The 26,044-nt window shown below is 41.5% G+C and overlaps 1 protein-coding gene across 5 annotated transcripts in view; it reads right to left on the bottom strand.

Annotated features, from left to right (window-relative positions):
• Positions 1 to 26,044, bottom strand: part of LOC126263719 (centrosomin-like) — a 399,259-nt gene that overhangs the window by 110,548 nt on the left and 262,667 nt on the right. For all 5 annotated transcript variants that reach the window (XM_049960867.1, XM_049960870.1, XM_049960865.1 and 2 more), the window contains exon 3: positions 13,228 to 13,421. In XM_049960867.1, coding sequence (XP_049816824.1) covers positions 13,228 to 13,421 — 194 coding nt within the window. The remainder of the gene's footprint in view (positions 1 to 13,227; positions 13,422 to 26,044) is intronic.

Genomic DNA, 26,044 nt, shown 5'->3' with positions numbered 1-26,044 from the left:
GTTCCATAAGCAAGTGTTCACCGTAATGTTAAATGTAATGTCTGCAGCGACATCTCTGGTAGAGATCTTGAATCTGTACTTTGATGCGCTTTTGCACAGTGTATATATAAACAGTGTGTGAATTAAATGTTTTGCTTTGTCAGTTGCTGTTTTGGCTATTTGTACTTATTTACAGCGAATTTAAATGCTGAAAATGTGCAATATTTATCAAAACTGCCTAATGATGTCTGTTAAGAAGCTATTAGATTAGATTAGATTAGATTAATACTAGTTCCATGGATCACGAATACGATATTTCGTAATGATGTGGAACAAGTCAAATTTTCCAATACATGACATAATTAAGTTAATTTAACAACATACTTAAGTTAATATAACAACGTTTTTTTTATTTTTTGTGTTTTTTTATTTTTTAATTTTTTTTTATTTTTATTTTTTAAATATTTTTTTTCTTAATTTATATCTAAAAATTCCTCTATGGAGTAGAAGGAGTTGTCATTCAGAAATTCTTTTAATTTCTTCTTAAATACTTGTTGGTTATCTGTCAGACTTTTGATACTATTTGGTAAGTGACCAAAAACTTTAGTGCCAGTATAATTCACCCCTTTCTGTGCCAAAGTTAGATTTAATCTTGAATAGTGAAGATCATCCTTTCTCCTAATATTGTAGTTATGCACACTGCTATTACTTTTGAATTGGGTTTGGTTGTTAATAACAAATTTCGTAACAGAGTATATATACTGAGAAGCTACTGTGAATATCCCTAGATCCTTAAATAAATGTCTGCAGGATGATCTTGGGTGGACTCCAGCTATTATTCTGATTACACGCTTTTGTGCAATAAATACTTTATTCCTCAGTGATGAATTACCCCAAAATATGATGCCATATGCAAGCAATGAGTGAAAATAGGCGTAGTAAGCTAATTTACTAAGATGTTTATCACCAAAATTTGCAATGACCCTTATTGCATAAGTAGCTGAACTCAAACGTTTCAGCAGATCATAAATGTGTTTCTTCCAATTTAATCTCTCATCAATGGACACACCTAAAAATTTGGAATATTCTACCTTAGCTATATGCTTCTGATTAAGGTCTATATTTATTAATGGCATCATACCATTCTCTGTACGGAACTGTATGTACTGTGTCTTATCAAAATTCAGTGAGAGTCCATTTACAAGGAACCACTTAGTAATTTTCTGAAAGACAGTATTGACAATTTCATCAGTTAATTCTTGTTTGTCAGGTGTGATTACTATACTTGTATCATCAACAAAGAGAACTAACTTTGCCAGTTCATGAATATAGAATGGCACGTCATTAATATATATATTAAGAACAACAAAGTACCCAAGACTGACCCTTGTGGAACCCCATTCTTGATAGTTCCCCAGTTTGAGGAATGTGCTGATCTATGCATGTTATGAGAACTACATATTTCAACTTTCTGCACTCTTCCAGTTAGGTACGAATTAAACCATTTGTGCACTATCCCACTCATGCCACAATACTTGAGCTTGTCTAGCAGAATTTCATGATTTACACAATCAAAAGCCTTTGAGAGATCACAAAAAATCCCAATGGGTGGTGTTCGGTTATTCAGATCATTCAAAATTTGATTGGTGAAAGCATATATGGCATTTTCTGTTGAAAAACCTTTCTGGAAACCAAACTGACATTTTGTTAGTACTTCATTTTTACAGATATGTGAAGCAACTCTTGAATACATTACTTTCTCAAAAATATTGGATAAAGCTGTTAGAAGGGAGATTGGACGGTAATTGTTGAAATCAGATCTATCCTCCTTTTTGTGCAAAGGTATAACAATAGCATATTTCAGTCTATCAGGGAAAATGCCCTGTTCCAGAGAGCTATTACACAGGTGGCTGAGAATCTTACTTATCTGTTGAGAACAAGCTTTTAGTATTTTGCTGGAAATGCCATCAATTCCATGTGAGTTTTTGATTTTAAGCAAGTTTATTATTTTCCTAATTTCAGAGGGAGAAGTGGGTGAGATTTCAATTGTATCAAATTGCATAGGTATGGCCTCTTCCATTAACAGCCTAGCATCTTCTAATGAACACCTGGATCCTACTATATCCACAACATTTAGAAAATGATTATTAAAAATATTTTCAACTTCTGACTTTTTGTTCGTAAAGTTTTCATTCAATTTTATGGTAATACTGTCTTCCTCTGCTCTTGGTTGACCTGTTTCTCTTTTAATAATATTCCAAATTGTTTTAATTTTATTATCAGAGTTGCTGATTTCAGACATGATACACATACTCCTGGATTTTTTAATAACTTTTCTTAATATAGCACAGTACTTTTTATAATGTTTGATAGTTTCTGGGTCACTACTCTTTCTTGCTGTCAGATACATTTCCCTTTTCCGGTTACAAGATAAGAGGCTATCTGGTTCGAATGAGGCAAACTGGGTGCTTCAAGAGTATAATGATCCAAAACAACATAGATGTCTCTACAGTGTGGAAACAAGAGAATGGGATGTCCATGATGGATATGGCCTGCAATGTCTCTGGATGCAACACTAATCTAAACTGTTTTGTTGTGTATTAAAGCTTAAAAGAAAGCCAATACGTACTTTGAAGCAGCAGTCATATAAAATCAGGATGATATGGAAATCGTTGCCAAGAGACTATGCAGAAAATCTCGTGAAAAGCATGCCAAAGAGCTGTCAGGCTATAATTGATAATGGCAGTGATTGGATTAACTATTAGGTAATTGCACAATTAGTAATAACATGTATTTTCATGTAAATATATACTACTTATAGTGTCTTTTGTTTCATACAGACAACGGTGTACACTTTCTTGTGGAACTGACTGTAGCTGCTACATACTACCACCACCACCACCACCACCACCACCACCACCACCACCACTACTACTACTACTACTACCACTACTACTATGCTGCTGCTACTGCTGCAGACTACTAACAATTTTTAATTATACTAGCTTGCATTACGTAACCCAGAACATTCACACTATTTATGTTAACAAATGCTGTAAGTTAATACTTTATGTAAATGACAATTTAGAAAAATACAACATATTTTCACCTGTACTATTTGGCAGCTTTCCAGGTCTTACTACAGATATAACATTATCATAACGAACTGGTAACTACTGAAAGTTACGCATCACTATGTACTGTATGAACATAACCTTATTTATAATAGAGTTGTTTCTTGCAGTGCTAATGGGTAGTTTCCAAATACACAAATTTTGAGACGTTACCAAAAACGTACTGTTTCGAAGTATGTTTTGAATTTTCGAGTGCTTCTCACCTCTAATAGAAAGTAACTATAAATCTCTGCGTAGAGTAAGGAACCCTACACTGGACCTAGACTCCGTTATTAAAACTCATAGCAGAAAACTTGGTATGATCTGGGTTGCAAATGATAGAATAAGACCATTACCCTATATAACACTCTCTTATGGCAGATTGAGATTTTCACCCTGCAGTGGAGTGTGCGCTGATATGAAACTTCCTGGAATATTAAAACTGTGTGTCAGACAGAGACTCGAACTTGGGACCTTTGCCTTTCACGGGCAAGTGCTCTACCAACTGAGCTACCAAAGCACGACTCACGCCCCGTCCTCACAGCTTTACTTCTGCCAGTACATTACATTGTCTCCTACTTTCCGAACTTTACAGAAGCTCTCCTGCGAAACTTGCAGAACTAGCACTCCTGAAAGAAAGGATATTGCGGAGACATGGCTTAGCTCCTGTAAAGTTTGGAAGGTAGGAGACAAGGTACTGGCACAAGCAAAGCTGTGAGGACGGGGCGTGAGTCGTGCTTTGGTAGCTCAGTTGGTAGAGACTTGCTCGCGAAAGGCAAAGGCCCCGAGTTCGAGTCTCGGGCCGGCACACAGTTTTAATCCGCCAGGAAGTTTCATTCTCATATGCTATGACAACAAAAACTTCTAGGGAGAATAAAAACAAAAGAATGATTTCAGACAAATACCCATTGTACAGTCAATATTTTGAGGAGCTGACTCATGTCTAACTATTTTTTGGCTTCAGCTACACTGTCCCAAAATAGTAGATTTTAAAATTTGTTTATTCTTCAATTAAATATGTAAGGATTTTAAGTCACGTGAAGTGAATAATTCGGTTAATTTTTACTAAACTACCAGAATGGAAAGTACTGATAATGGCACTGATATTGGTAACAGACACATTTTGGCAACTATCTTAAGTAAGCAGTGGAATATCGTAGAAACACACTAATGAGCAAAATATTACTACCACATGCCTAATAACATGTTGCTCCACATAATAGAGCATGTCAAATGTATTCAACAAGTCCTTGGCAGGTTTCCAGAGGTATGTGGCACAGATGCCCAAGCACAGGTCGCGCAAAAGCCTTAAATTACAGACCATTTGTTTGTGGGCACAGAGCTGCCATTTGACAGTGTCAGAGTTGTGTTCCATCAGGTGCAAGTTCAATATTATACTCCTCAAATCACTGAAGCACAATTCTGGCTTTGGCCATGAACAGTCATTCTGCAGGAACATGCCACCACAATCACAGAAGACATCAAGAATGAAGAAACTTGTGGTGCACAAAAATGTTCACATAACCGCAATTCTCATGCCTCCAATTACTATCACAGGTCCCATGGTAGACTAGGGTAATATCCCACATAACAGTACTGCCTTCAATAGCCTATGCCCATGGCATGATACACAGTTTAAACAGCCGTTTGCCTGGATGACAGCATATACTGACATGACCATTGACATGGTGTAAAAAGAAAACACAGTCGTCATCAACAGCACAGTGGGCAAATTTCTATTGATCCACAAACCAATCTCAATAATCCTGTGGCCACTTAATCACAATTGACAATGTCACTGGGTCAACAAGGCATACAGCACTTTTGCTGCAGAACCCCATGTTACACAATGGATTCTGAAAGGTATGCTCCAAAACAGTTTTACTTGCCCCAGCACAAAACTCTGTCATCAGATTTGGCACAGATCGCCATCTATCCTGATTTATGGAGCGAGCAAGCATCCGAAATGATGAGGTGTGGACATCCAAAAACATGTTACCGAGTTTCGCTCTCACCATCCTTTAACCACTTTTCGTAGGCGCTCGTGACAGTAGCACAAGAACAGCTGAACAGATTTGCCATCCCAAGATGTTTGCTCAAATGGACCACCACAACAACCACCGCCACCAAATATCTGTCATGGAATGCTGTTTGTAATGTCATTCATGTCAAATTTGAATTTACAATGAGTGCTGCATTTTCTGACACATTTGACGAAAGATTCTTCAGAGCTGGAAAATCATAAGGGTTTTTGTGTTTTATGACTACATAAAAAGTGGATTCACTTTCACACTACACATAGAAAATTATCATCCAAACTACAATGACATTGTCAGCATGGGCTTGTTAGTATTGTTTTAAATTTTTATTTGTGCATCAATTTCGTTCCTTAGTATGTGAGAAATGTGTGTTGCCCTAATTCTTTTGTGTTTCCTCCTGTCAGGTCAATAAGCATACAACACAGAACACTCCAAGACAGCAGACATCACATCTTGCATTATTATGTTGTTTCTATCAAGGATCCTCAAATTCACTTGACACAGCAGCTTTCCCCTTCTTTGCACCATAACTGTTGCATCAGATGCCATCAACAATTATCTTACACAGGGTGTCTAAGGAGGAATGGTTAATATTCAGGGATATTACAGGAACACTCATTTGAAGCCAGAAACTCTATGGACACATGCCCTATTCTGAATGGTTTCCAACACAGAACACATTTAAAGTCACTTTTTTTATGCTTTCCTTGAATAAATCAAACTGCGGCCACTAGCAAAAACATGCCACAGTACACAATTAAAATACATTTTCTACAAAAAAATGTTGCTATTCATTTTTTTCTCTAGGACTAATAGTACTACTAGTCTGCACAAAGATAGCAACAGAATATTGGAAATATTGCACAACATGCATGCTCTATAGCTTAGATAATTTTTGTAGTACACTTTATGATAATTTCTCATTGCCCTATACCAACCTCTACATCTTTATTTCCTCTACACTACTGTGGTACATTGTAAACCATGTCAATTTATCAAATAATACAGAAAAAATATTGTCTACCTCAGAAGCCATTCAGAATAGGGAAAACGTCCTTATGAAGCTTTTTGCTTCAAATAATCATTTCTCCTGGGACATCCTATATATTCATCTACAAGTCTGTCACAGCAATTTATTTTCCTTTTACCACCCCATTAAATACAGGTTTCAACAATGAATGGTGTAATGTTAATTACACCAACATATATACACTATATGTTACCAGTACCTAGGTATCTGTTGCTTGAAAGTTTGTGCAAAGCTTTTTGAAAGTAAGAAAGAAAGGATGAATATCTTCTGTCATCATCTTGCATTATGTGTTTGTTCTTGATTTCACTAATTTGTTCTATTACCCAATGATCTTCTCTAATCATTGCATTCCGTAAAGTGTTTTGTATTTGCCAATGTGCATTGTCTATATTGCCCTGTTTCAATTTTGTATGTGTCTCTTGATATGTATCACCCATCTATTCTTCTTCAGCTTTCTACATTTCTGGTTAACTTCTTTTCCAAGCGGGCTGTATTATTCTTGCTCAGTTTTAGGATCTTCACATTTTTTATTTATTCATTAATTTCAGCACTATTATCAGGCATGAATGTTCTTTGAGTTTTTCAATTCAAAAACTCTTTCTGTAGAGTTCATTACCTGCATTCCATCAGTTTTTCACACAAAAAAACTCCTTAAAGTATTATCCTGCCACAAGTCCTTTGCAGGTAGTCTTATACTTATGACTCTTTCAACTTGCCTAGGCTCCAATATTTGAAAACACTCTCTCTAATTTTCAACAAGCATTTTATTCGTACTAGATTCTGATAACTGTCAGTATCAGCACCTAGACAACTCCTGAGGTCCTTAACTACGGTAGATTCCTGGATCTTTGTTTCACTGAAATGTAATCAATCTATTAATCTAAGTAATGCCTTCTCAGAACATTTATTCACAATAATGAACTCTCATCCAGCCAAAAATGTTATTAACACTCTTCCCCCTCCTCCCCCATTTTGCGTGCGCAGAATGGACTTTAATTATATTTTGTTCCATACCTTCACTAATTACTGCACTAAAATGTCAGGATGATTAAATTCTCATCTCCTTTAACATATTTTAAAAGTTCATTAATATTATTACACGCTGCTTTACTTTCATCCTCATCTGTGTTTGCCATGTGTCATATATATGTTTTGTCTGCTGGTGGTGTATTTGAGCAATGACCTTGTCTTCCCTGGGAAGATGGTTGCTTCTCCTCACGAAAGGAACAGAGCTGTTTTCATTGGCATGGCTTGACGTAAAGCTCCGCCCTGAACCTCTGTTTGTCCGTATCAACTAGAACTTAGCAAGAGGAAACAAACATGCCAACAGCTAAAATTCGGGGGGAGGGGGATGATGATGATGATGATTTGGTTTGTGGAGTGCTCAACTGTGCAGTTATCAGCACCCGTACAAATTGTCAACCTTTGCTCAGTCCAAGTTCGCCACTTTCATGAATGAGCAGGCAATCAGATCCATCAGTTACTTACTGCATGTGAGGGTTTTGTTACAGAATATGACCATGACCGGGATAAATGCACAGCAGAAAGGAAGGGAACATACAGATACAGGATTCAACAACTGGCAAAGGAAGTAGTCACACATACAGAAAATACTACAACATAGGATTACACAGCCAATCGGTTGCAGGTAGGTACACTGACCTAGGTTTCAACACCTACTAGAGGTATCTTCATCAAAAAACATTTTGCTAAATCCTCTAAAATAATACATAGAAAATTACGTGTGACTAAAACATATTAACAAAGATGACAATTTTCATGATGTACAAAGGTTACTTACACAAAATAACATTGCTAAAAAGCAATGGTCAGAATTTAGGGCAGCTATGCTCAGGTCAAAAGTGAAATAAAACATTCTAGCCTTTACCACATGTGGCCAGCTGGGAACAATGACGCACTGATCGGTCCAGTGGCTTACATTGCTTCCACAAAAACAATATGAGTTGCACTGCCTATCAGGTGCAGACAGTAACAAGAGTCCATTTGAATCATAATAACAGAAAAAAAATGACAGTTGGTTTTAAAAATAAAATATAAAGAAAGAGAGCTTAATATCTTTTTGAAAATACACATTAGTCAAGCAGATTAAGTATAATAGATCCACCTGTTTACAGAAATTACAATTACATGAAGGAAAGAACGACACAGAAAAAATCTTACGAACAGTTGTCAATCCAGAAAATATTTGCAGGAAGGTAACTTTAACAGCACATACGTAAGGTATTAGAAGAAAGTGATGTTTTGGAATCAGAGGCAGGGAAACTACAGTAAAAAAAATAGGGGAATCAAAATTCCCCAAGTGGTGGATTGAAACCATTGAAAAAAAACTTTTTGTTATGTAGTTTTTGTAAAGTTTTAGACCCATATTTGTTCTGAGTTTTTGAGGAGAGTATGGTTTCAGACAGAGATGAGAATCCAGCCTCATGATACAAAAAGAAATTAGGCTTGCCGTTAACAGCAAAACGCATTTGCTGAAACAGTTTCATACAAAATGGCTTTTTAATGTGAATCCACAGGCACCAAAACAAAAGTCACCATCCGATGCGGTCGATTGTGAACAGTATGAAGAGTGCATACCATGAGTTAGCAAGGTTTCTTTACGAACAAATAAAAAAATCCTTTGTTTTTCGATATTATTATTGTAGGCAATAGACAAAATCTACTCAATAAGAGCAAAGATCGGCAGTGTGGCCAAGATATTAAATCGTTTTCATTAGACATTACAAACCTATGTACTAATGTACCTGTTTGAACAACCATTGACACTGTCAGGAAAAAACTTACATACTTTTAGGAAACATACTTTTGATGAGCAAATCACTGATCTAATTTGTTTGCTACAAATAGTACTAAAATACAACAATTTTGTTTTAAATGCCAAGTTGTACCATCAGCCCAATGGCCTGGCAATGGGTAACCCACCGGCAGGCATCTTTACCGGTATTTTCAGCTGCTGATCTTGGTATTTTGTCTTATACTCGCTACGTAGATGACATTTTGATCATATACAGTGGTTCCCGGAAAGGAATTAAGCATTTGTTTGAAATTTTTAATAGTTTTCATGGAGAGGGGGGGAAAAAGAAAAATCAGCTTCACTTGCGAGTTGTAAATAACGAACATCAGCTTAATTACTTGGACCTCAGTATTGCTATTGACAACAACAGACTTACTTTCAGTATTTTTCGTAAAGCCACTAATACAGACCAAATTCCTGGACACAAACCAAAATGCATAGAAATTTCCATTTTACATAGAGAAAAGAAAGGTCATAGGCACAATGTACTTTAAGAGCTGGAGATTTTCCAAGCATATTTCTAAGAACAATGGCCTCATCCTGAGTCAACAGTTACAACTATGCAACAAACATTTTTTTCAATGGTTCAATCTACTGCTCACGGAACTTCGATTCCTCTATGTTTTTTTTACTTCATTTTCCCTGCTTCTGGTTCTGAAATACCATTTTCTGCTAATCTCATATCTATGTGCTGCTGAAGTCACCTTTGTGCAAATATTTTCTGTACTATACAGCTGTTAGAAAAAATTTTACAATGTCATTCCATCCTTTATGTAATTGTAATTTCTGTAAACCAATGGCTCTATTATACTTAAACTGCTTGACTACTGGTTATTTTCAAAAAGACATTGAGCTCTAATTCTTTATATTTTGTTTTTAAAATACACTGTCTTTTTTTCCAATTATTTCTGATATAATGTTTCAAGTGGGCACATGTTACTGTTCGCACCTGACAGATGGCGCAACTTATTGTTTCACGGCAGCAATTTAAGCTACAGGGCCGATCAGTGTGATCATGTTCCCAGCTATCCACACGTGGCAAAAGCTAGAATGTTTTGCTTCACTTTTGACTGGAGCATAGCTGCTCTAAAATCTGACCATTGCTTTTTAGCAATGTTACTTTATGTAAGTAACCTTTTTATGCCATGAAAACAGTCATCTCAGTTAATGAGTTTTTTTGTCGTACCTAATTTTCTATGTATTATTTTATACAGTTTAGCAAAATTTCATTCTGATGGAGACACTCCTAGTAGGTGTCAAAACCTAGGCCAGTGTACCTACTAGATATATGCAACCGGTTGACTGTATGACCGTATGTTGAAACTAGTATATGGCTGCAGAGTAACAGTCATGTTCAAATGTGGAAAATAATACAGTTTTATTCTTCACCATAAAGTTTGACTGAAACAGAAAGGGAAACAATGACAATAGGCTACTGCTTCTTACGGAGTCAAGGGAATCTACTAACAGTAAACTTTAATCACTACTGGAACACAGGGTCTGCCTCTAGTGCCAGTAAGGTAGATAGCACAACTGTCATCGTTTCTAACCACTGCCTAGCTCTGCATGAAGAACACTTTACACAATGAAAATAAGCTTCCCAAAGCAGAAGTAGTTGGAAAGAGGTATGGTAGTTACCGCAAGGATGAAAAATTCATATAGAGAACTTAACTATCAACATACGTTCTTTACCTGGCTTGACTGTGAAGTCCGGAGTGTAAATGGCAATATATCTTGTTGTTGCAGTGAATTACTAATAAAACCAAGATACAGTTGGTAAAATTGATGTTTCACGAATCATGGCTTAATGCATGGAGGAGTTCCTGACTTCCTCTGATAGCCATCACTTGATAAACATGTGCATCAACTACTTTGTTCTATACAGGACAACTTGTCTCCATCAAAATCTAATATGAACGAAGTGAGACATGGTGAGTTATGCTTTCAGATTCATTAATCAGCTAAGTTTCCAATGAACAGAAGAGTGCCCAAGACTGCATGCTATCAGTTTGCTAGAACTGATGGCATCAGCACCTATAGCCACACACTGAACTGCAACCTGTTGGCACCCTCTGTATGTGGGGGATGGAAGCCTCAATGAAGTAGCTATGTTAAAATGAGCACTGGCTTCTTCTCACTAGCTATGGTCTTGTGGAATTTGATTCATGAATTAGAGACTAATGCCATCAAACCAAAAACCTTGGGCACAGTGACTGACTACGTTACTGGTAGTTCTCCTTACTCAATCTGGTGAAATTAAACTTGGAAAATTTGGCTATAGCCTAAAATAACCTAATTAATTAGTAAATAATTCAAATTATGATTATCTCCCACTAATGTTTATTAATGAAATGAGTCTATCATTTAAAAGAAAGTTTTTTTTTTTTTGTGCTACAGATCCGAGGTTCATAATTGGTCAGACAGTTTATAACATAAATTTAACAAATAAGTAACTCCTAGATGTGTTTGACACATTAGCAATTTACTGAGAAAGTAAATGATACACTAGAGGTACTAGCTTTCTTTTCATTATGAATTTTGTTTCAGGTGTTCCCCCATTGTACCACATTTTTACTGTGAGATAAACTATTTGGTTAGCGAAGATGTTTGCTCATTATTCCTGATACTGGGATGTTCATGTGTAGAATATCTGTCAGTCTATAGGTACAACGCATACTGGAAGTTAAACTTCTTTTGTTCCTTTGCAGCTTTTCATTTTGTAGTGTTTCCCATAGAAGTATGTCTTTTATAGAGTCTACATTTTTTTTTTCAGCTGTACTGTTTTAACCATGGGAAATGAAGGGTTATGTCCTCCATACCGGATGGTAGTATTTTTGTGTAAAAACTGCACAACCGACAAACAAGCTGCCAAACTTTTATCCTAGGCTGGTGGGAATACTACATATAATTATTTAGGTTGCTGCAAATGTGATGCTTATGTTTTCATGCATTATGCAGTGTTCTTCATGGTTACACTCTCTCTTAAATGGTTATAGCTTACTAACAATTTCTAGCTAGATAATACATAAGTACACTGGAGGAAATCACACATGCTCTTTTAGGGATATCTGCTTTAAGATATTTTAACTGAGGGTGATTTTTTTTTTTTGGGGGGGGGGGGAGGGGGCGCAAAACTGCTATGGTCATTAGCGCCCGGCCCGTGACTTAGGAAACAGTAAAAAAACCAAAATGGAAACCACCAGCAATGGGAACGAAAGTCATAAAATTGGAGAAACTAAAAGCAGAAGGAAGGCTTAAAAATCCACTACAGAAAGGGGTTGGTTGTCCCCAAAAAAAGCTTCAAATGACTGACGTCATATCACTGGCACTAATAAACTCGAGAACGCGATCGGCTGAGCGCGTGTCATCTGCTAAAATCGACGATATATCAGGCGACAGCTGTAGACGGGCGCGTAACGGAGTAAAATAGGGGCACTCAATTAAAAGGTGTCTATGTGTGTGAAGTGTGCTTGATTGTGTGTTTTCCTTTCTGCAGAAAGCTTTGGCCAAAAGCTCAACGTGTAACAATCTTTTAGTTGTGCCTGTCTGGAAGTCAACACACATCTTTACAATGAACAGCAACGTATCCCAGGATAAGTGTGGCTACATTTGGCTGAGATTGCAGTCATGTGTGAGTTGTGTTTGTGCGTGTCGTCTATTTCTGACAAAAGCTTTATTTGTGACAGTCTCTGTTGTGCCTACCAGCGACTCAGCATCTCCGCTGTATGGTGAGTAGCAACTTTCCTTTTCATAATACTGTTACATTCCATCCTAGATTTTTCTATTATTTGGTTATAATATACTTATTTTTATTTGAATACATTTACTGATCATCAAGTGTCACTTGAGAGTGTTCTTTCGAGCACAAATTTCTGGGGAGGGAGGCAAGAAAAGTTCAATAGGAACCAAATCTCTAGGTCAAACGGATCACCACAATGTTGTGCAGAAGCCATTAGCATGCTGTAGGGTGTCACACTTAGTCTTCCGAGGCAGTTGTTTCTCACAAGCACATGGTGATTCAAATTTGATATTACAATGAACAAATTTATTAACAGTACCCTGTAAATCTCTCAGCTCAATATGCAAAGAAACACAAACTGAAAAGAATGGTAGGATTCCAATGACGACATTCAAAAATGTGCAAAATATTTTAAAAACTGTGGAAACTATTCAATTTGGGCTAAAATTGAAATTAAATTTTCCATATGTTGTTGTGACTATTATATTTAATGTCATGAAACTGATACTTACTTTTAATTCTATATTTTCTTTAACAATTTGTTCTTTGTCATCTGATCCACTCATATGGTCCATTCGCTCCTCCAGAAAATATATTCGGAGCTTCAGATTGAAGTTTTCCTTCTGAAGATGGCCAAGTTGTTCCTCGTACTCCTTCATCGTGCGGCCACGGTTTGGAGATGTTCTTCCTGGAGATCGTATGGCAACTGGAAACAGAAAAATTACACTGTAGTACCTTCTGCAGCCTAAAGGCTTCCAATTGGAAACAGACAATTTATGAAGGCAGGTTCAGGTATGAAGTCTAAAATGTGATCTGGACTAAATATATACAGGGTGTCCCACGTAAGAGTCATAACACGCCTCTTCTCTGGTATTTTGGCAGATTTTTGCCATTTTATTTTTGCAACGTGTAGCTGGAATCAACCCAACCAAATACAATGAATGAAGTTAGTTTGCTTCTCGTTACAAACAATGTTATTTCTGAAATGAAATTTTACGAGTCGATTCAATAGAGCTGGTGAAGTAATGCTTATTCTTTATGTTTATGGCCCTGTTAATACATACAGATAAATCTGATATCGCAACAGACAATTTGGCCCCACTTTATGAATTCCATGTTAAAAACCATTTAGTTTGTAATGGTAAACAGCTCAACGTCTTGTATCTACACCAGGTGACTTCTTAAGCAGCATTTCTTTGGGCTGACTCCAGCCACACACTGCAAAAACAAAATTACAAATATATGCTGAAACACCAGAGAAATCGTGCCCGACAACTCTTTGGAGTGACATTCTGTTTACATGTACCACGTTATAAAAACTACTGACTGTTGTACAAATGAGTTAATGTGTTATATACTGGACTTAAAAAGCATGTAAGCGAGAAAAAGTTTAGAAAATCTTAGAAATCATGTTTAACATTTGTTGGAAGTTACTAAGTGCTCTCATTATCAAACACTGGATGATTTTAGTCTGCGTAATTTGTACTCCATTTCAAGCAAAAGCTAGTTTTTCACGCATCTCAAACTTCATGGCATCATATCTCCAGTACCATATCTCATACAATGACAATTTTTCAGGTATATTCAGTGGTATATATGAATACTGTCTGCAAAATATGCTCCGAATAAAATTTATAGGAAATTAGTAATAAATTAAAACATTATAGCTGATGCAGCTATAACTTGTTTCCCTGTCACCATTTTGTTGGGAATGTCAGCAAGAAAACGTTTCGTAAAAGTTTGAAAGTATGCGTAAAATTTTGTTGCAAGTCTAATTGCTTTTATTCACAAATATTGGATAAATGTAGTCATCGAATTCGTGCACAGTGAGTTGTGCTCCCTCAAGGCACAAGGCATATACACAGTTTCTAACTGTAATACCTTTCTTACTGTGTTTAAGGTTAACCCAACACTTTTTAATTGGTAGATTATGACTACTGTGGTGTCACCGCTAGACACCACACTTGCTAGGTGGTAGCTTTAAATCGGCCGCGGTCCATTAGTACATGTCGGACCCGCGTGTCGCCACTGTGTGATCGCAGACCGAGCGCCACCACACGGCAGGTCTAGAGAGACGTACGAGCACTCGCCCCAGTTGTACGGACGACATTGCTAGCGACTACACGTACGAAGCCTTTCTCTCATTTGCCGAGAGACAGATAGAATAGCCTTCAGCTAAGTCTATGGCTACGACCTAGCAAGGCGCCATTAACCATATCTGGAGAGAGTCTCGCTTGTATTATCCAGAGCAATGTACCACAATGAATTAAAGTTAAGTATACGAGAAGCTCCGTTCTTTATTTATAGCTTTCATCACGTGTCCTGTTTCAGACCTCACGCCAGTCGGCGTGTGTGTACGCGTGCCTTTCGGTTACCCGTCACTGTGGACTGGCTGCCTTGTCAGTCCACTACATTGGCGCCAATGTAGTGGACTGACAAGGCAGCCAGTCCACAGTGACGGGTAACCGAAAGGCACGCGTACACACACGCCGACTGGCGTGAGGTCTGAAACAGGACACGTGATGAAAGCTATAAAGAAAAGAACGGAGCTTCTCGTATACTTAACTTTAATTCATTGTGGTACATTGCTCTGGATAATACAAGTGAGACTCTCTCCAGATATGGTTAATGGCGCCTTGCTAGGTCGTAGCCATAGACTTAGCTGAAGGCTATTCTATCTGTCTCTCGGCAAATGAGAGAAAGGCTTCGTACGTGTAGTCGCTAGCAATGTCGTCCGTACAACTGGGGCGAGTGCTCGTACGTCTCTCTAGACCTGCCGTGTGGTGGCGCTCGGTCTGCGATCACACAGTGGCGACACGCGGGTCCGACATGTACTAATGGACCGCGGCCGATTTAAAGCTACCACCTAGCAAGTGTGGTGTCTAGCGGTGACACCACAACTACAATTTTAATTTGATTAATTATTAAATGAAATATTGAAAATCAAATTAGCCTACACCCAGAATGGCGTGCCATGAACCAAGTAAGCCATGCAGTAATATAGATAACTTAACATTCTCCAGTTTCATTTCTAAACAGTGAGGTCACCAGTACCGCAATTCAAAAGTTACATGCATAAGATAAAGGTGTCTACTAAAAATGGGCAGATCTGGTCAGAGAGGTCAAACTATAAAGCAACGAAACTAAAAACACAGAGCAGAAGGCATAAAAGGGTAGGCCAAATCTAAAAACAGGAAAATCAGAGGGATAAAAGGGCAGTCTTTGCAAGGGGTGTGGTCACGGGTCCTAGACCTAGGAAACACTAAGAGAGGCCCCAACTACAACCACCCAACCTCTGCTCCAGGAGTAAAGCAAAACCTTATAACTGAAAATAAAAGCTAGTTTCATGTAGGAAACTAAGACCCGTGAATTGTCCATTAATATTAACGACAAGGAATCTGGAGAGCTATACTAAGTACGAAGGGCCAAAAGAAGGCAACAGTCCATCAATATATGGGATATAGTCAGTCTGGCTCCACAGCCACATTGTGGGGGTTGCTTATTACGAAAGACAAAATAATAAGTGAGCCTGGTATTACAGATGCATAAACGGCATAAGACAGAGGACTCCTTCCAAGAAGGGCGGAAGGAAGTGCATCAAACTTCAGTGGTCTCCTCGACTGTTCGGAATTCATTACTGAGAGCAGTAGTGCACCAGATATCATTTCCCTTTTCGGCAAAGAGAGATTTTATATGTAGCCACATATCTGTACCTGGAATTACGATAAGGACTGGGGAGGGGGGGGGGGGGGGGGGGCAAGCATCTGCCTCTCTAGCCAAACGGTCAGCCAGTTCATTCCCTGGTATGCCCACATAACTTGGTACCTAGAGAAAGAGAACTAAGCAGGCAGTGTGACCAACGGCAGAGAGAAAGTCATGGATGGCTGAGACCTAAGTGTGACGACAGTAGCACTGGTCTATAGACTGCAGGCTGCTTATTGAGTCGGTATATATTAACTGCTAGAGTAAATGGTGTTCCGTGACAGTAGGGGACATAAAAGCATATCCCATCTGATCTATTGTTTTAGAACCATCAATGTAGAAGAAAGTAACACCCTGGAACTCTTCAAGGGTGGAACATACAAGATGCTGGAATATCTTAATGCCAATAGAGACCTTAGAACCCTGGAATAGGATTGGGGGGGGGGGGGTGCGGGAGGAAATACACAGGGCACATTCCAGTGAGTGGAAATGGAAGTCTCGACAGAGGGAAATGAGATGCATCCCTACTGGCAATCCCACTCAAGGGTGGGTATCAGGAGGGAGACGTCCATCATTTGTAAGGAGATGGTCAGAGAATCATCACATGGCGACTGTGTAAGAAACCAAGAGTTGACTCCGTCGTATTTGTAGAGGGGGAATCCTTGCTTCTGTAGGGAGACTGTCGACGGGATTAGTGCGAAAGTCACTAACACCCAGACACACACCATAATGATGGTCGAGGTTAATTAGTTTCAGAGCTGAAGGAGCCACTGAGCCATAAACCTGACAACCATAATCTAGTCTGGACAAAACCAAAGCGCGGTAAATATGATGAAGAGTGGCATGGTCTGTACCCCAAGACGTCTGGGCAAGGACAAAGAGCACCCACGCAGAGGCCCTCAGGTGGTGCCTTGGAGCTGACATTCAACAAATTCTACTGAGTAGCAGCTGCACCAGACGCAAAAATCATTGATATAAATTTCGTGGTAACTAGATGGCCAAGAGAGGTCACAAGACCACTGCTGGCAACTAGAAAGAGCGACACTTAACACAGAACCCTGTGAGATACTGGTCTCTTTGACCCTAGGGGTGCCGTCCGAAGTGCCAACTCTAACCTGGAAGAGCTGGTGGGATAAAAAGTCACACAAAAAAATTTGAAGAAGTCCATGAAAGTCCCAGTCATGGAAGGTAACTAATATGTGATGGCACCTAGTTGTGTCATATGCACTATGTATGTAAAGATTGTGACAAGGTCAGCTTGTTTGTTTTGCTTTATGGTGCAAAAAAAAACTGGGGTCATACGCATCCAGGTCAAAACTTTAGAGCACAAACACAGAGAGGAGTAAAATGACTATACGTCAGACCCAATGGTCAGAATTTGAGACAGCTAAAAACAGGCACGTTGAGAGTGGGGGGGGGGGGGGGGGGGGGGGGACCATACAGAAATTACAAGGCTTTCACCATATTGCTTTGGCAGATAAATTGCAAAATACGGTAGACAGCTTGAATGGCAGACTCGAAGGACACAAGATTATCAGTGGTAGAGCAACCCTGGGAGAAGCTGCGCTCACATGGAGCCAGTAGGCCACCTGACCCCAGGACCCAACCGAACCGCCGACGTACCATACGTTCCAGCAGTTTACAAAGAACGCTGGCAAGGCTGATGGTCCAATAGCTATCCACATCAAGCAGGTTTTTACCGGGTTTGAGCACAGGAATGATGGTGCTCTCCTGCCATTGCGATGGAAAGGAGCCATCGCACCAGATCCTGTTGAAGACAAGGAGATGTCACTTGTAGTCAGGTGAGATATGTTTAATCATCTGGCTGTAGATACGATCAGGCCCAGGAGCTGTGTCGGGGCAAAGTGTAAGGGCACTGAGGAGGTCCCACTCTGTAAATGGGGCGTTATAGGACTCACTGTGGTGTGTAGTGAATGAAAGGATGTTCCCTTCCAGCCGCCGTTTGAGAGTGCATATAGCTGGGAGGGGGGGGGGGGGGGGGGGTAATTCTCCATAACACTGTTCTCGGCAATCGCGTTTGCGTTGGTAGATAACACGCCATTTATGGCAACACCAGGAACACCTGTTGCGGTCTGGTACCCGAAAAGACGTTTGAGCTTTACCCAGACTTGGGAAGGTGATGTATGGCACCCAATGGTCGAAAAGTATCTCTCCCAACACTCCTGCTTCCGTCGCTTGATAAGTTGGCGAATGCATGCACAGAGCCGTTTAAAGGCTATGAGGTGCTCCAGAGAAGGGTGCCGCTTATGTGGCGGCAGAGCTCGCAGACGTTCCTCAACCACTTCAGTGACTTCCGGCGGGCAACAAGGGACTGCGTTAGGCCTCTGACACCCTAAAGAGCGAGGGATTGCGTTTTCTGCCGCAGAAACAGTTGTTGCAGTCACCTGCTCAACCATCACATCGATGTTACTGTGTGGGGGAGATTCAATGGTGACATCAGAGGTGAAAATTTCCCAGTCTGCCTTGTTTAAAGCCCATCTGGGTAGGTGTCTGTGGGCCTGACACTGGGGCAGCGAGAGGAAGATGGGGAAGTGATCACTACCACACAGGTCGTGATGAACTCTCCGCCACCTCCTGACAGACAGCGACACAGAGATCACCAGAGGGAATATACGTACTCGCGGGCTGAGGTGCGAGGACGGCAGCCTTGGCACCAGCGTCAACAGCCCTGTTTCCTGGCAGACCGACAATGATCAGTGACCCACAGAAACATGACACTGGCTTAACAAAGAGTGAGCAACTGACAGATTTACTCGACCCGCTGCACTAAGGGATGAGCAGTGTACAGCAGACAGACATTGGAGGGCACTGAGTCAGTCAGAGCACAGGGCACAATAGGAAAGGCTGTGTTGCCGGATGTACTCTGTGGCCTGATACAAGGCGAAGAGCTCAGCTGTAAATACTGAGTAGTGTGCTGGAAGATGATATCGAAAGAAACAGCTGCCAAAGACAAAGGCACACTTGTCCCAATGGTCAGTCCGAGAGCTGTCAGTGTAAACTAAGGGCTCATCAAAAGAGGAGGCACAGGATGGGTGGCCAAGCATGGCAGACAAAAGGCATGCATACCTGCTGAGAAGAAAGTCACGGCAGTAGGACAGTGGTAGTTCAGCAGCTTCAGCATACAGACTCTCAACCGGGCTAGTGTAAAAAATGGTTCAAATGGCTCTGAGCACTATGGGACTCAACTGCTGTAGTTATTAGTCCCCTAGAACTTAGAACTACTTAAACCTAACTAACCTAACTAACCTAAGGACATCACACACATCCACGCCCGAGCCAGGATTCGAACCTGCGACCGTAGCAGTCGCACGGTTCCGGACTGTGCGCCTAGAACCGCGTGACCACCGCGGCCGGCGATAGTGTAAAAGGCGCCCATGGCCGAACAGATGCCATGATGGTGGGTAGCGTTGAGATGCTGTAAAAGGGATGGGCGTGCGGATGCATACACATAGCACCCATAGTCAAGTTTCGAACGGACAAGGGACTGGTAGAAACAGAGGAGGGTGGTTCGATTGGCACTCCCAGGAAGTACCATTGAGGACAGTGGGCTGTCAGGTGAGACACATGGGAGGACCAAGAGTGTTTCCTATCGACCATGAGCCCCAGAAATTTGGTAGTTTGAACGAACGGAAGAGCAAAGGGCTCAAGATGTAGAGATGGTGAGAGAAACCATTTGCGCCGTCAGAAATTCATACAGACTGTTTTGTCAGGGGAAAAGCGAAAGCCATTGTCGATGCTCCAGGAGTAATGACGATCAAGACAGTGCTGAAGATGCCGCTCAGCAAGACAGGTCCGTGGAGAACTGCAACAGATCGCTAAATCTGTCAACAAAAAGAGAGCAGGAGATACCCAGTGGGAGACAGGCCAATCCAGGGCTAATGGAGATAGCGAAGACGACGCTGTTCAGGACGGAACCCTGAGGACACCATTTTCCTGAATAAAGGTATTCAACTAGGCAGATCCCACACGTACCTTGAAAACCTGGTCTTGTAAAAATGCCCAAAGAAAACAGAGCAGGCGCCCACAGAAGCCTCATGTGTAAAGAGTCTGGAGGATATCAGTTCTCCAGCAGGTGTCTTAGGCCTTCTCCAAATCGAAAAATATGGCCACAGTCTGGGATTTCCGCAAAAAACCATTCATGACATGGGTGGGCAAAGTAACGAGATGGTCAATTGCAGAACGCCGTGCTTGAAATCCACACTGTGCATTCGTTAGTAAATGTTGATAATCGAGCCACCACACCAGCCGAGCATGAATCATGCGTTCCATCACCTTGCAAATGCAGCTGATAAGAGAGATGGGGCGATAGCCAGAAGGTAGGTTTTTGTCCTTACCGGGCTTAGGTATGGGTATGACGGTGGCTTCACGCCAGCATCCAGGAAATGTGAGCTCTGCCAAGATGTGGTTGTACGTGTTAAGCAGGAAGTGCTTGGCCGCAAGAGAAAGGTGCTGCAACATCTGAATGTGGATGGCGTCTGGCCCTGTGGCAGAGGATCGGGATGAACTGAGGGCATGATCTAGCTCCCTCATAGTAAAGGCGGCACTGCAGCACGATTCGGTGAAGAGAAGCGTATTGCCCGAGCCGCCTCTGCTTGTTTCCGATGGAGGAAGGCAAGGTGATAGGGAAAGAGCTCAAAACTTTCGCAAAATGGCGGCCCAAGGTGTTGGAGATAGAATAGGGTCCACAATGACACCGTCAGCGACTGTCAGGCCGGAAATTGGGGAATGGAGATCTTCGGAGGTTGGCCCACACGACAGAGGAAGGTGTGGAACTGTTAAAAGAGCTAGTGAATGAAATCCAGCTAGCTCATTTGCCAACACGAAGAACGCGACGACACTTTGCACGCATCTGTTTATAAAGAACACATTTTGCCAGCTTATGGTGGCAGTTAAAAGCGCGGAGAGAACGTCTATGTGCGCGAATTGCGTTGCTGCATGCTTCAGTCCACCAAGGGACTGGGACATGACGTGGTAGAGGAGAAGAGTGGAGGATGGAGTTTTCTACAGCAGTAAGGGTAATGTTTGTGAAATATTCGACCTGGCCATCACAAATGGGGAAATCTCTTTCTTCGGTGGTCTCCAGGAAGGAGTAAAGCCGTTAGTGTTAGTAAGCTGCCATTTGGGCGTGCACCCACATGGGGTACGAGTCAGCAAACGGATAGCACATGGGAAATGGTAACTTGAGGAAGTGTCACAAAGAACGGACCACTCAAGAGGTTGGGCAAGCTGAGCAGTGCAGAAGGATAGGTCCAAATGGGAATAGGTGTGCGAGGAATCAGAAAGGAAAGTGGGTGCTCCAGTGTTAAGGCAGAGGAGGTTAAGTTGACTAAGGTCAGCCAAGAGGGTACCTCTCTGACACGTCATGGGAAAACCCCAAACGGGATGATGTACATTGAAGTCATAAGAGTACCAAAAATGGGGGAGTTAGCTGCCCAATAAATTGAAGGAAGTCTGCCCTGGTGACAGCAAATGATGGAGGGACATATATAGTACAGAGGGGAAAAGTCAGGTGGGGAAGTAAAAGGCAAACTGCAACAGCTTGAAGATTGGTAGTCAGGGAGATGGGTCGACTCTGAACATCACCCCATATGAGCAGCCTTACACCCTCATGAGAGGGAATGCCAACTTCAGGGGGGTGGTCAAAACGAATCGGTAAGAAATGTGAAAGCTCAAAGCGGTTGTGAAGGCGCAATTTCGATTCCTAAAGACATAGTACAAGGGGACACTGAGACGCTAAAATCAGCCGTAAATCCTCTTTGTGGGACCGAAGGCCATGAACGTTCCATTAGAGGACAGGCATGATGAGGAAGAGACATAGGGGTATCACCTCGGCAGCTGCCAAGTGACAGTTGGGATAGAGGCGCTATTACAGGGCACAGAAGTAGGACGACCTACTCCATGGGGTCCACAAAAACATCAGCTTGCTTGTGCGGCCGGTCTGTGCAGTCCAACGCCAAAAAACTGTTGTTGGTGCGCACTGGCGACACATGGGCTGGCCGGGCTAAGCTTCTGCGTGCCAACACCATCGAAGAGGATATTCGAGATGACGAAGGAGAAGACCGTTTGCCTTTGGAGGACTTCTTTGAGCCTTTCCGGTAAGATGAAGACTCGGCTGGTGGTTGGCTGGAGGGATGGAGGAAGTCTTCATGGGAGTACTCCTCCTGGCCTTTTCAGCCTACCAGTGGTGTAGCTGGTGGTTTCGCTTCTTGAGGCAGGAGTTTGACCGTTTGTTGCACAGCTGGACGGGGGGATGGCGATGCTAGCTTTACACTGGGCGATTCTACAACCTCAGGGCTGAATTGGAGGTCACACGTCTGTGTGGCCATGTCCTTCATGGAGGGAGGGGTAACAAGAACAGAACTATAGGTAACAGACAGGAGAACACAGGGTTTGCGACTAGCCAGTAACTTGCGAGCAACTGGATAGCGCACCTTTTCCTTTACCTAGATCTCTTGAACAGCTCACTCATCAAGATACACTGGACACTCCTGGGAAGAGGCAGCATGGCTGCCATTGCAGTTGATATAGCGGGGAGGATGAGGTGGACAATCGCCCTCATGCGCATTCCTACCACAGGTGACACATTTGGCTGGGTGTCGACTAGACATTCTAATGTGGTTAAAACGATGACACTGGTAGCAGGGCATCAGATTCGGAACATATGGCCGGACACTAATAAATTTCATATCCTGCTTTGAGCCTGGACAGAAGCACCACTCTATCAAAGGTGAGAAAGAGAAATCGTGTGGGCACTAAGGAGGAATCTACCCTTTTCATTAAACAATGAAAAACAATGAAAAGCAGGGAGGTAAGACTGTATGTCGGCTTCAGTTAGACTGACGAGTAGCTTGGCGTATATTACACCACGGGAAGAACCCAAAGTTCTGTGGGCCTCGGCACGAACAGGGTCGAGGCAGCAAGCAGTTGTGCCTGAGAATCATGCCTGGTCTCCAAAAGCAATGTGCCATTCTGTAAACGAGAGCAGGATTTCACAGAGCCAGCAACTGCATCTACACCTTTCTGAATAATAAACGGATTTACTGTGGCGAAGGACTGACTGTCTTTAGTATGTGAGACCATGTGGAACCATGGTGCAGCGGAAAGGGTCTTTGACCATTAGCCTCATTGCGTTTACATTTTGCAGAAGTGGAGTGGGAAGATGATTGACTTATCGCAAGGAAACCCCCTCAATTGCCAACGTCTAAGTTGGCGTGCTCGTTCCAACTGGCGGCCCCCTTCACAAAGGGGCGCACCCACCTAAGGTGACTGTTCACACCTCAGGTCACAAGCTCGGGCAATCACCCCTCCCTGGGCCTTGTCTGGACCATGGGGTGCTGTGCCAGTGTACCCTTCATTATTTCTCGTGAAATTTCGGAACTATTTCTTCATTCACCAGGAAACTAAGAAGTCGTCTCCCCTCCCTCTTTCTCTCATAGCTCAGACACACAGCATGAAAAACAGCATTCGCCAAAGATCTAGAACATTGGTCCTCAAACTTCTTTACCCAAGAGCCAATACTGTCATTATGGGACAGCAATTCGGTCAGCACATGTACCTATCTTATTATGAAATGGTAATTTGCGTAAATTAGTATGTCACGAGCCCCCTATCTAGCTATAGTAAGGCGTGATAAGTTGGTCGCCGGTTCCCAAGTACTGATCGTTAAAAGTCGGCACCATTCTGAACATTTCGTGTCAGCTGTTCTTTGTTTCAGATTGCTGCTGCCCTCAACGACTCCAAACTTTTGAGACTGTAATTGCCTGACAGTATTGTGTGTGTGTGTGTGTGTGTGTGTGTGTGTGTGTGTGTGTGTGTGTGTGTGTACAACACCCTTAATTTAATTTCTTGCTAGAGACACGTACCGCATTTGAAGATGTCTTTCTAACGCGTCATATTATGTCAGCCTGAAGTTTATACCGTTGCAGCTGATAGGTACGAGTCTCGCACGCCCGTGAATTGTCAGCACTTGAAGACAAACAAGAAAACACACTCCCCGGTCATATCTTCCACCTCGATCGCGCTACATACTCTTCTGCCCCTGAGGTAAGCAGCCATCTCCACTTAGCTCACAATCGAATTCTCCACGGTCAATTAAAACTAAGCTCATCTTAAAATGTTACTGTCTTTGTAAGCATTTTTGTTAAGAAGCAGGACATTTCTGGATGCGGCTGTTAACTGCTGGATACATAATAATATACAATGCGGCTCAGAACCGCGGGCCGTAGATTGGCGACCACTGCCCTAGAATACAATTTAGTCGCAAAAGGTTGGCTGCGTGCGGAGAAAAAACACTACAGGTTCGAAGTCTTCGGACTTCTAGCAGAAGATACGAGAAATAAGTACGTGGACAACACACACTATGCAAAAATGCCATGCCGCGCTATTTCGCGACCGGCAAGATAACATCACGGTTCCTGGATAATAGACTGTTCGCGGTTGAAGCGACAATCAATTCTGAAAGACCGCCTTGAATCGTCAGAATGTAGGTTCCAGGGGGTGTGCTTATTTCGATTCGGTATCTACGTTCGCATATGAAATATTCACCATATACAAAAACAATCTAACCGTCCCGAAAACTGCGGATGGCCATTACTTATATTACATAGGCCTACATATTACAAAATAAACTTCGCGAGGACCGTGGCTATAGCATAATTATGAACCCTATAAGATACTACCTATTGATAGAAAATACAAGATATTTTTGTAAGTCCATTAAATTCTGATACTTACATTAGACGATATGCGACAGTCGCTAACTCAAAAGCAGCACACGAACAAAATCCGGAAATGGGAGGACAGATACTGTCTGCAAACACTTTAATTTAAAAATTATAAAACAATATCTTCCTGGCCCACACTGTCCCTGAACGGTACCCATCTTCCCCGAGTCCTTAATGCAGTGTCAAAATGCGGGGTGTCATATGAGCAGAAAGTTACAAGTTGCAAAACCTCTGGGCTAATCTGTTGCGTAACCCGATGTTCGCCTCTTATTTTACAGTTTTCCTTTTTAAAAACTAAAACAGCAAGCTAAATTTATATAAGCTATATCACGTTAGACAAAAATTTCGGATGAGTATGTTGGTGCACACTAGGCAAAGGGTGGTGACACACACACACACACACACACACACACACACACACACACACACACACACACACACACACACACACACAGAGAGAGAGAGAGAGAGAGAGAGAGAGAGAGAGAGATATATTCTACATCGGCTGGCAAGAATACATTACCAGTTTCTCAATATTGTCAGCTAAAGAATCATAGTGTTACGAGATCAAAGTAACAGAAGCTTACTTGAATCGATACTCCGTTGCCCTTCCATTGATCAAAGTTTCTCACTGTAACCTAGTTCAAACATGCGTAAGGCATCTACTAAGCCAAAATGTCTTAAATTTACTGCAACAGTACTTCAAATTTATAGTTTTCACGTTTTCCTTGTCCTCATGCTTAATTACGTTACTCGAGTCCTCGGACTCCCATGTAAAGGGAACAATCAAATTTTAAAAAAGCAATTGCTTTTGAATACGAGGCCGGAGTGTTAGAAACAAACAAGAACAGAATAGACAAGGTCAGAGCTATTGTTTATTTGC

Source organism: Schistocerca nitens, chromosome 6, assembly GCF_023898315.1.
Source record: "Schistocerca nitens isolate TAMUIC-IGC-003100 chromosome 6, iqSchNite1.1, whole genome shotgun sequence".
Taxonomy (NCBI): Eukaryota; Metazoa; Arthropoda; class Insecta; order Orthoptera; family Acrididae; genus Schistocerca; species Schistocerca nitens.
This window is presented reverse-complemented; position numbering and strand designations above follow the sequence as displayed.